The 12787-nt window shown below is 42.7% G+C and overlaps 1 protein-coding gene across 5 annotated transcripts in view; it reads left to right on the forward strand.

Moving 5' to 3' along the window:
* VCAN (versican) overlaps window positions 1-2756 on the forward strand; it is a 126438-nt gene extending 123682 nt beyond the window's left edge. For all 5 annotated transcript variants that reach the window (XM_083576423.1, XM_083576425.1, XM_083576426.1 and 2 more), the window contains 2 exons: window positions 659-841; window positions 1537-2756. In XM_083576423.1, the coding sequence (XP_083432549.1) occupies window positions 659-841; window positions 1537-1667 (314 nt within the window). In that variant the 3' untranslated portion in view covers window positions 1668-2756. The remainder of the gene's footprint in view (window positions 1-658; window positions 842-1536) is intronic.
* Window positions 2757-12787: the final 10031 nt, after the last annotated feature.

The raw sequence follows: 12787 nt of genomic DNA on the forward strand, positions 1-12787 counted from the left end.
CTCAATTCAATAGGCTTTATTTCTGAGTAGATGTGGTTAGGATTGTGTTGTTCCACTTGTGAGATCCTTCAAAGAGCAGAGTTCCTTCTCATGGGGCTTTGGTTCCAAGGCTCCCTCATATGAGCAAAAATGCCTATATGCAAATTACTCCCTTGGAACTGCCCCCCCCGAGCAACCCTAGTTTTCTGGAGCTGGCGCGCCTTGCCCCCCAAATCAGACAAAGAGTTTAAAAGCTCTTTCGTGCTGGGTAACCCAGGCAGACCTGGCATGAAAAGAGCTTTTAACCTCTGTGCCTTGATTGTGGGGCAAGGCCGTCGAAGCATGCTTGTTCTTGGATGCTCTCATGACATCTCAGGTCGTTGATGTTACTGATGTTCCGGTGAGATTTCACATGAGCCCTCCTAGCCTTCCTCCAATGTTATAAACTTCTAGTGACTATTTAGGAAAGGTTGAAAACTGTTGTAATCAAATTAAGTTATACTTCCGATTGACTAATTTAGTTTTTAAAAATGAAGGCTATGGGTCCCCTTTCATCAAACTCTCTAAAAATGACTGAGAACCCAGTCTGAATAGTGGGCTTTTTGGAGAGAGAAGGGAGCTTTGTCTGAGGTTGTAGGGTGGAAGAAAACCGACAATAAGTCTGAATTTGTACTTTTAGTTGCCTGTGGCCAACCCCCAGTTGTAGAAAACGCAAAGACTTTTGGGAAGATGAAGCCTCGTTATGAAATAAACTCCTTGATCAGATACCACTGCAAAGATGGTTTTATCCAGCGCCATGTTCCAATCATCCGGTGCCAAGGGAATGGACGATGGGATTTGCCTAAAATTACCTGCATGAATCGTGAGTTGCCTATGCAAAGGGATTTGTGATGGCCAAGGTTCAGGCTAGACCCTCACCAGTCTGTCAAATGTCTTTGCATGGAGGAGGAGAGACCATCCCTGCCCCAACACACCTCTCCACTCTACCCTGTAGATAGTGTTATTTCATGCAGGTGTTCCTTCCATACAGGTGTATGACCATTCTGATGCTCATTTTATTCCATCATCTTATTTTTATGATGTGGGAGAATTGTGCCAATTGGACATCTGCACAATTGGATTTCCAGACAGAGAGCCTGAATTGCATGTGACTCTAGGATGGTTCACAGGTTACCCTGAATACAGTACAAGCCATCTTTGCACTTGTACAAACATTTGTGTGAAAGAGTGTACACTTGTTCATATGAAGAGCTCTGCTGTTATATAGGCAGGTACACAGACTGTACACTTGCTGAGCAACACACATACAGTACTGTATGAGTGTGTAGCTCAACTATTTGTGCTCCCAGTTTCACAGACTGTACCCTCGTTGAATGTAATGTGTGAACACCCATGTTACCTCCATGCCCTCTCCTCCACCACACAAAGACTCTACACTGGTCAGGAAATGTCCGAACCTGAGTTGTGTGTCTAACACAGTGCATCTCTTCATCATGCTTCTAGTTTTGCTGGCATGCTTACAACATTTTCCTTCTTTTCTTTCTCTTTTGTTTCCAGCATCCTCATTCCAAAGGACTTACTCTAAGAAATATTATTATAAACATTCTTCACCAGGAAAGGGAAACTCATTAAATTCATCAAAACATTTTCATCGTTGGATCAGGACATGGCAGGATTCAAGGCGCTGAACGCACTCTGGCAAAAGCGGGATGTTCTCCATGCCAGCCAAAGTCCTAACTTAACTGTGCCTTTTTAAAAATCAATTATAGGAGTATTACCAAGCATTTTTATTTTTTTGAAAACTTAAGGACCTCAGAACTCTCAGCACACATCTGTGATTGCTACAAATGCAAAAATCGAAAAGGGAGACATTGCCAGCCATCTATAGCATGTTAATGTTCATATGTCATTGATGAGGGAACATTAGAGTCCCTGTCCCAGCGTCCTATAATAATTAAAACTCTTCCATTTTAGCACCAATGATAATGTAAATAAGATGATTTAATGGTGTTTTAATGTGTGTTACGTTAAAAGAACAGCAACCCTGTATATACAATGAAATGTCACACTAAGTTCAAGTTTATTTATGGCTATTTGGCCTCAGAGGTCTTTAATCGTTTTTTGTTTGTTTGTTTGTCTTGAGGTACTTCATCAGGCTGAAAATAAGTGTAAATTGCAGTCTGCTCTCTCTTTTCTTTTTGTAACCATGGGAGAAAACGGCTGTTGCAATGGCTGAAGATGAGCAAAGAAGCAGAGGAACACTGCTCTTTCCCAGCAGAGGTCCATAGAGAACTGTGTGATGAAACCTTACACATAAGGAGCACAGCAAGCAGGAACAACCCTGAACAATGGACTGCAATGTGGAACTTGACTTCCGTCCTTTTCAGCATTGGCACTGATTGAAAAGGGACTTGCCTGGAGGACTTTTTAAAAAAATGACAAGGAGGGCCTGTAGGAATAACAATAATAATAATAATAATAACAATAATAAGTGCTAATACAGTAAATCTCAACCAGGGCCACTTTTTTTTTTTAACGATGACTTTTACAACACTAACCGTGGGTCTACATTACAGCTCTCTGCATTTTAAGATGGAGATACGATAGACCTACAACTTTTGTTGTACAAAAACCCCCGAACAAACGAAAAAGTAAATAATTTTGTATATATAAATATATATAACCATTTTTAATCCTTTTATAAAGTAATGAATGTTTGTGTATGAATGCTGCAGCTGTGAAGCGTACCTAAATAAATGAAGTAAGCCATACTGATATAATTTATTGGATGTTCTTTTTATCTTGAAATAGCTTGGTAGCTTGTTTTCAGCCTCCAAGCTCATCCTGATGCATTTGGGAGAACTAGAGTTGGCTTCAAATGTTTTTGACTTGACTTGAGAGAATATATCTATATCTATATAATAAATGGGATCATGAGTGAGAGCTGTGTGACTTGTAAGCAATCAGTACCTTGAGTTGTGAATAATCTCTGTGTTCCTAGAACTATTGTAGATTTTTCTGCCTAACAGGCCTAGTTTAAGGAGGGGATATGTCTCCTTAGCTCTTCTCGATTCATCTTCCATGGCCAGGTGGGGTACACTAATTGTAGAAAGTGGTACTTTCTAAGGGCTAGGCTGGGTCGGTACTTTCAAGGGCTAGAAGTATCTTATCTCCAGGTCCATGCCATGCCTGGGAAGCAAGGGTGTGTCTTCCCTCTCCACACTTCTGGTATGCCTTCCTCACCTCCAAAGTTGCCACTGCCCACACAAGTGTGTGACATTCTAATCTGGCCTTGTGCATCAAGTCTAACACAGGACAATTTCTGGATTTTATCTGGGATATCGACCACACAAAAATGGGTCTGCTCTGCATGGATGCCTGGTGATATCAGAGAAGCAGTATAGGCATTCCAGGAGTGTGCAGGGGGATGTAATGTACACTCTCTGCGTCAGGCACAAATGGTGGATCTTCGAACAAGTATGGTCCTATCTGGCCCAAAAGAATCCCCCCAGTTGCAATATTCTGTTTTTATCTTTGTTGAGGAGAGAAGAAAAGATCTGAAATGTTCTGTCCAAAAGCGTATTAAAGAAGAAAAATATTCTAGTTGTATCAGTACATGTGAAGTTTGTAAGTAGAAGGTAACATTAATCAGTAAGGGCTAGCTGATAGACTGACCTCTTCATAATCCAATTCTGTTGTGTACGTTTAGTATGTGATGTAGCTATAGTTGTGAACAGAGCTCACGTGTACTCTCACAAGTCAGGAAACTGGCCCTGGATTGGTGCAGCAATGTGTCTTCCCACATAAATGTTGTGCGGCTAGAATTTCATATAGATGCAGCCTCAAGTGGTGTGGATTATTTACTTGTAAAGGGCTTCCTCTCAAGTCCCAGGTTATGGTCTGAAGGCACATTTTGCTGACACTAAGCAACTCAGTGCCTGGATGGGAAGACTTCCTGGGTCCTTTGGTGCCATGATAGAAGAGAGGCAGGATAAAATGTAAGAAAACAAATAGTAACTCTGATTTTGGCATGTTCCCCTAGGTAGTTTACAGTTTCCCACTGCCTGAAACCTCTTTCAGCTGAATGAATGCACCCTGAGAACTTGTGGTAACCATAGACTGATTAAATAATGTGTGAATCTATGGTAGATTAACACAGTATCTTTCCCCTGTGCAACATTCTGCAAACAAAATATGGAGGAATCTAAAAGAAACTGGGCCATTTATTAAATGAGCTTCAAGACAATGATGCACAATATCTGGCTGGCCAAAAAACCAGAGTTGGAGAGGAGTGGTGAGATCCCATTTCAGGTGCCCTGTTGTGTGATGATCAGAAGCAAAACTGAACCATGCTGTGGGCAATAGGTGTGCTAACCTTCCATGTTAAGACAGAGGTAGTTGGCAGGTAAGCTTGCTCACCAAAGGTATACAATGAGCATAAACAATATATAGCTTCATTTTGTTGCACATTCAGTAGCTTCACTCTTACAAAGGCCCAGGGGTTCCCAGACTGGGACCAGTTTTGTGAAATATAAAATCACATTGAGAAGAATCATGGTCTCTCATAAAAAGCTACCACTGTTTTGAACTGTACATTTCTTTCCTTTTCTATACCCATAATACTTTTTTCACTATTTGTATTCTATTTTGTATGGTGTGTAATGTGAATATTTTGGGGTTTTTTTGTGAAAGAACTTTAGAAACCTTGTTAATTTTTTATATATATCAGCGTCTGGCTCACCAAAGAAATCTTGTTTTGCTCTACTGTGATATGTTCTGTTTATTGCATGTCTTCAAATTTAAGTCTATGTAATGTCAAGTTCTACTGATGAGTCAAGTCAAATAACCAAGAACAACAAATACTGAGTGATGCAAACACTTTCATAACTTTTTTCTACATTTCTAATAATAACTTTTTAGCTGATTAACCAGGGTCAATTTTTTTGATTGACTTTTAATGGGAAATTGATTTGACCATAGTCAATTAGATGCAGGTAATTTATGAAATCTGTTTTATAATATACCATATAAATATATATATAAATATAAAAAATAAATCTTGTGTAAACTGAGATTATTCTCAATAAACAGTATATATATGTCCTTTTGTACAAAAATACACTAGTGTAGGTTTTATCACTGCTTTTCACCATTTGTACTGAAACAGACATTTTGATTTTGTTGGTACCAACACAAGGATTACTGCTGTTATTCCTGAGACTCGCTGACAAATCAAGGTAAGTGGGGGAGAGGGAACTGAAGAATTGCTGAACCTCAGCTCAGCCAAATAATAATACAAAGACTTCAAAGGATTTGAAAGTGGGGATATACTTTGCAAAGTAGAGGTGCTCTATCATTACAAAATAAAAAATAAAATCATTTGGCATTGTGCTAAGTAAGTGCATGTATTTCTGAGTCATGCCTGCCCTCCTCCTTAGTTGATTTCTTTGTGAAGGTTGGTCTTTGAAACAGTTTGCCAGTCTTAGTGAACATATGCACTGTCTGGCCCTTACACCACCATGGTGGCTAATGTTTGGCCCCCCAGATTGGAGCTAGACTACAACTCCAATCTTCCCTGACTATTGGCCATGCTGGCTGGTGCTGATGGGTGTTGGGATACAATGGCATCTAGAGGGCCACAGGTTAACTGCCTCTGCTTTACACAATAAGCCCATGTTCCTATTCTCAAAGTCAATGGTCTGGGGCATTGGTAGGCAAACTAAGGCCCGGGGGCTGGATCTGGCCCAATCGTCTTCTAAATCCAGCCCGCGGACGGTCCGGGAATCAGTGTGTTTTTACATGAGTAGAATGTGCCCTTTTATTTAAATTGCATCTCTGGGTTATTTGTGGGGCATAGGAATTCGTTCATTTCCCCCCCTTCAAAAGGTCTGAGGGACCGTGGACCGGCCCCCTGCCGAAACAGTTTGCTGACCCCTGGCTCTGGGTAATGATCTCAGTTCACTGAATCAAGGTTTGCTGGATCAAGAACAGCCTTTTAAGTCCTTGCACTCTTGCTTGCCCCTCCCCTTGTCTCTTTTACATCTCGTTTCAAAGAAGGTACTAGGAATGCATGAACATTTTCACACTAAATTCTTTGTGCACAAGCCAAGCAACCACATCCAAAAGACTAGTGGTTTCTGTGTTCTCCAAGCGGTCGTGCACCAGACACCCACCGGGCCTCAAAGGGCTTGCCTTCACCATTGCCTGATCCTGTTTCCATTCAGTGGCCTATTTACCTGGGTTTGGAGAAGGAGGGTACAGTGGCGGAGCTTCATGCTCCGGCACTGGGGGGGGGGGTGGAGAGCAGGTGGGGGCAGGGCTGGTGTGCACCCTGGGGGCGTGGCGCCCAGAGCGGGGTGTGTGTGTGTGTGTGTGCAGCCGCGATGGTACCCCACCGGGATTGCACTGCCAGGGGCTGTGCACTCCCTCCGCACTCTCCTCCGCCACTGGGAGCATGCTTCAAATGTGGTGGCAGGCTTGCCAGTTCCTTATCAGGCTATTTTACCACCAAGAGGGTTCACAATATTAAGTTTCAGCATCCCTGTCAGATATCTGACGCCCTGTGTGCTCCTTATCCCTAAAGTCTGGCTAAACCTCCTCTAAGCCAGCCATGCCCAGCCTGTGGATTGCAGCCCACTGGGCAAGTGGGTCATGGACTTGGTAAGTAAACCCCAAATAATTATTGCATTTACCGTATTTTTCGCTCTATAAGACGCACCAAACCACAAGACGCACCTAGTTTTTGGAGGAGAAAAACAAGAAAAAAAATATTCTGAATCTCAGAAGCCAGAACAGCAAGAGGGATCGCTGCGCAGTGAAAGCAGCAATCCCTCTTGCTGTTCTAGCTTCTGGGATAGCTGTGCAGCCTGCATTCGCTCCATAAGATGCACACACATTTCCCCTTACTTTTTAGGAGGGAAAAAGTGAGTCTTATAGAGCAAAAAATACGGTAATCCCTAACTCATAGGATGAATATCCCTTACAGCTTTTTGTTTGGCTGGCCTATTATAATGATGTGTTGATACTTGTAACTGAACATCAGCAAAGCCCAAGGCTTACATTTTAACACATGGGAGCTGCTTGCTGGTGGCAGAGCTGTTGACAGTTTGCCACAGGCTGCTCATGCAGGGTGTGCATAGGTGCCTGTGATGTGCAGGTGCTTGTCACCAGATCTGCTGCAGAGAACAGCTTGTAGTTGAGCCAAGGGTGATCTGAAGTTTGCTTAGGTGAAATAATAATTAAAAGCATTAGCCAATGTAACAATAATGATTTGAGAGTATGTCTGACAACCATCACTGACCAACTCATCGGCAAAATGCAAGCTCAGCCATCCCACTGATGCTTGCCAAAATGGACTCTATTGTAAATAGGATTAAAAAGCTTACTAGTTCATTATATCTAACGCTGCTTGAGTAACGTTTTAGAATAAAAATTGTAGAGCTTACGGAGCAATATCCTGCAATTAGATGGTTGGTGTTTTTACGTTCCCATGAACAAAACTGAATAACTTTGTAAGTACTATAAATATTTCAACAAATTCCACATTAATAGAAGCATTAAGTAAATTTTTGTTGAGGTGGTTATAAATTAGGCAAACGTGCAGTTAAAATGCACACAGCCAATGGCTGCCAAAGACCAAAGGTCCAAAATTCATGTGACGATAAAACGAAGGGTCAACCTACCAAGTAAAATTGGACTTGTGGGTTGCCACACCAAAACAGTTGGGAACTACTGCTCTATGTCACTTCTCTCTCTTTTTCTTTGTTTCTATGCTGTCACTTTTGGGTTTTTCTTCCCTTAATCTGCATTTCCCTCTTGTTCCACTGACTTCTCCTGTCTGCTTTACTAACTCTTTTACTTAGTTCCATTAACATTGCAACACATTGCCAAAGGCTCCATTCCATCTTCTGTTTTTTTCTGTTCGTTTACCCTGCAATAGTTCATTGCCCACTGATTTAACACTCTACTGGGTCTTTTGTTCATTTAATTTAAAGATAACCTTGAAAAATATAAGCACTGCTCACATGTTCCCTGAATGCTTGTACAGGGCAGAATGGGATTGAACCAGCTTGTGTACCTCCTGGACCTATGAGTGCTTGGTGCCATGTCTACAAGAGCCTAAAGCCATTCAAACTGTATGAGCGATAGGCTCTGTTAATGTGATTGAGGACCTTTGAATGGGCAGGGCCAACAATCAAATGAACAGGTATGTTTGGGTGTGCAGTTCATATACACACTGGATCTGTCAGACATGCCAAACACGTATACAAGGCAGGAAGAAGATTGTGAGTAGGCAACATGCAACACAAACCCAGAGAACATCTGAACAGGGCTATAGTTGTCCTACAATATGCTTTCAAAATATACTTCAGCAGCTGCAGGGTACGAAATTGCATGGGTCTGCTTTAGGCAGAAGATGTAACCCAACTCAGAAATGATTAGAACAAACCTGGCAAGATCAGGGTCTTCATGCTGTGGCAGTGTATTGGAAATAAAAGCTGACTTGTGAGAACCTGTGTTGATATCTGCAGCATGCTCTCAGCTTCCCACCACACACATTTACAGAGCTGAGTGGTCCAAACTCTCTCCGTTAATGGACACCTACGTTTGCTTTCCTACATTATGTTTTAAGTTATGGGCGCAATCCAACACCACCTCTTTGTTTATAGGAAAGGTTTTATACACATAAATACCGAACTTGAAATGAATAAATGCCAAGAACACCAGGATTTGCTGAATAGCACCTGGGTTCTCAGCTTGCCTTAGCTTTTAAAGGAAGCGGAGAAATGCATAAGCTCTTCCTGTGCTATGTTTGTATATATGCAAGAAGAACATTCCTTCGATTTCAAAAACGTAAAAGTGAGATGTCTGAAAGACTTAGGAAACTGCTGTTTCCCTGCAGCGTATACTGAACACCTCTCCTTCCAACTCTACCTTGCTTCTTGCTTTCCTTCTCTCTTCCAATACACACACCCACAAAACATGCACATCTCTTTGCAGAGAATCAGAAAGGTAACAGCTCACAGGACCATAGGGAGTCAGTCGCTGGTCCATTTTGCTCAGTTTTGTGCACACTGAGTGGCAGAAGCTTTCCAGGTTTTTCTGCTGGGAGTCTTTTCCAGCCCAACCTGGAGATGCCAGGGACTGGAACCTGTAAACAGTAAACCACCTTGTGATCCTCAGGTGAAGGGCAGCATATAAATTTAATAAATAAATAAACCTGGGACAGCGGCGGAGCATATGCCTGCACTGCCCAGGGTGGGCGCACTCCCGAGGGGGGAGTGGCACAGAGGGTGCCCTCCCAGCCGTGAGATAGCCGCTCAGGTGCCCGGAGTGGTGCGCTCACCCTGAAGCCAGGGGATGAGTGAGCTGCCCATGGCAGACATTTGGTGCGCCACCCGCCAGTGACTCCCAAGCCCCCCCCCAAACTGTCAAAATGAAGGGGGGAGGGGGGAATACCGCTGGTTACAGCTCAGGGTAGGCTTGGGAGTCGTAGGTGGGCGGCACGCTGAATGTCACCCCCCTCAGTGAGGGCACCCGGGGTGGTTTGCCCCCACCAACACTCCTTCCTATGCCCCTGACTTGGAACCTTCTGCATGTAAAGTTGTATAAAGTGGTACCTTGGGTTAAGTACTTAATTCGTTCCGGAGGTCCGTTCTTAACCTGAAACTGTTCTTAACCTGAAGCACCACTTTAGCTAATGGGGCCTCCTGCTGCTGCCGTGCCGCCGGAGCACGATTTCTGTTCTCATCCTGAAGCTAAGTTCTTAACCTGAAGCACTATTTCTGGGTTAGCGGAGTCTGTAACCTGAAGCGCATGTAACCTGAAGCGTATGTAACCTGAGGTACCACTGTATGCTGTACCACTGAGCTGTGCCCACTCACCCAAAGCACTAAAATACAGCCTCCCCAAAGTTTTGCAGCATCCTTCAAGTCACAGGTTCAATCTCCATTCAGAGGAGCTGAGATAGTAGGGGTGGTCTGACTCAGCAAAATATAGCTTCATAAGTGAAAATAATAGTCCTAGAATTTGAGTTTTTTTCTCAGGATGAAAAGATTAAATAAATAGCCTGAAGCATACCTGCTGAAATGTAGAGGTCAACTGCACATTATATACAAATGCACATAAGCTTCAACTCTTTTGTGTTTTTTTTCCTTCCTGAAAAGCAGTCTTGAGGGGCTGCAATGTTGCACAGTGGAAGAGCAGTGTGGGGAGCCTGCTTAATCCTTTCCCCACCAGCCGTATTGTCAATTAAAACTGCCCACACACCACAGCTCCCCGTGCACGTCCAGATGTATGACTGCTCTCATCAAATGCATCTTCCACGCTGCAATTTAGAAAAGGAGCTTGGGACAGGCATGATTGTAACTGAAAAACAACCAGCACAGAAAGGAACATAGGAATCTGCCTTCTACTGAATAAGACCATTGAGCAATCTAGCTCAAAGTAGCCTACTGTCTCCAGGGTTTCAGACGTAGCCCTTCCTGGAGATGCTATGAATGGAATCTGGGACCTTCTACATGCAAAGCATGTGTCCTGCCATTGTGCTAGAGTCCTCGCCTTTCAAGGGTTCATCACTTCCCCACTCCTGCACCCAAATGCACAGCTTTTAATTTCCAAGACTGCTTTTAATTTAAAAACCAACAACAACAAACCAGAGAGAGAGGGGGAAGAAACATGGTTTAGTACAGGCATTTGTGTGTATATTTTTGCCCCTTAAGCTCAAATCCCACCAAAGTCTGTATAATATAAACTAATATAGTTTAACTTACTTAGACTGTGACATTGCTTTTCACTAACAGCACAAAGCATGGGAAAACTTGATCATTTCTAAATACACATTTTTTATTTTACAAAAAGTTAATTGTGTTGCAATGAAGGAAAAAAGCCAAAATTAATAAGGAAGCTTTTTAAAAATAATAATAATAATAATAACTTGATGGCTCAGGATAGCTTTTTGATTCACGGCGCCAGAGTCTCTTCCAAATGCAGTCCCTCTGCGTCCAAGAAAAGGAGTGAAAGCCAAGAAACAGTGCAGAACCATCTGGAGGTTATTAGGGTTTAAATCCTTGTGTTGTAGGAGTGATGCCTCAGACAAAGCAAATTTGCGCCAGCAGCTGAACAATAGCTATCAGAAAACAGTGCCAGGAGGACCACCCCAACCTGTCACAGGGCCCTGAAACAGCCTTTCTTTCTGTAGGCTGAAGGCACAGGCATCGAGGGACCACCAGAAAAGGGTTGCTGTCACTTCCATATCCTAGCATGAAACTAATTCTTCTGTCCTGGCTATTGGTACTAGGACTCTTGTCCCTATTCCCCACCTCCCAGATTGGTGTTGCATTGTGGGTGGATTCTGCAATATGTTCTTGGCATAATACTAATGCATTCAGGTGGATTTATTCTGCTTTCTTCTTTATTTATTTCTTAAATTTCTATACCACTCTTCATCCGAAGATCACAGGGCGGTTTACAATATAAAAACACCAAAAAGCAAAGGTAGACTTTGGCAATATGGCCCCCTGAGTGAGGACAAAATCCCCCTCCCCTGAATATTTCTTATTTTAACAATAATTCCTTTTGGTACAGTTGCTTATTAACAGGTATTCTCAGTAGGTACCTGTTATGTACTGAGTTGAATAGGATCCAAACTGCAGCAGTCTGATTGGTCCTAGAACAATAGGATCCAAAAGGCAGCAGTCTGATTGGTCCTAGAACAATAGGATTCAGAATGCAGCAGTCTGATTGGTCCTAGAACAATGCAGCAGTATGATTGGTTGGCAGGAACCACCCAATCATGCTCCAGATAGAAGTGAATCCACAACCTGGTTGGCTTACAGTAGAATTCCGGAATTAGCCAATCATGTGCAGCCCATTGTGTAAATAATGTATATAAATCAGATACTTTGAGGGGACTTTCATTCATTCCTCCTCACCACTATGAGCTGAATAAAGAGCATGAAATCACTTTGCGACTCTGAGTATATTTCAGTACCCATATAAAAATAGGCTTCTTCTTCTTCTTCTTCTTCTTCTTCTTCGTCTTCTTTTGTGCTTTGTCGGCTCAGCGCCCTGTGCAGGGGAACCACCTGCACCACCCAAAATTCGGCACTGCAAATTACATTCCATAGTAAAACAGCAACAACAACCTGCCCCCTCCTCGAATTGCTACCATATCATTGCTCTCTGGAAGGGTTAGCACAGTAAAAGCAAGGCACCACCTCCCAGAACATGTGTGGTCTGAAAAGCTATATGATTTCAGCAGGACATTCAGTGATTGGAAATGAAGCCATAAGAGTTCTCTGAAATTTTAGTAAGTGCAAATGTTGTAAAAAGTGGGATTGTGTATGATTGCCCTGACAGCATCACGAGTACAAGTGAATTCCCAATAATTTGCACATTTAGTAAAAATGATAAGTAAAAATAATAATAAAGTATAAAATGAGTGCACATCTGGAGGGGCCCCTTGGCTGCAATTATCAACCTGGGCAGGTAGCCCACTGAGGTGAAGGTGTAAACACTGATCCTAAACATCTGCTGCCTTGCTTCGAGAGTAAATCCTGAGGAAAAACCTGTACCCGCTGCCTTGTGGGACATCTATGGGAGAAGAAAAAGCTAAGGAATAAACCCTACACAAATCCTGAGTACGGACTTTGGATAATGTATGGCAAATGCAGGAAAACAACTTTATAATACAGTACACACTTGAAGTAATGGATTCAGCTGCTGCAAAGGCCCTGGAACGCGTTCCGGTGAACTGAGAAATCCTAGTTCTGTTGAAAAGTCATGCCTATTACGGAGGCACAGTGGA

This window comes from Podarcis filfolensis (genome assembly GCF_964270895.1).
Source record: "Podarcis filfolensis genome assembly, chromosome: 11".
Lineage (NCBI taxonomy): Eukaryota > Metazoa > Chordata > Lepidosauria > Squamata > Lacertidae > Podarcis > Podarcis filfolensis.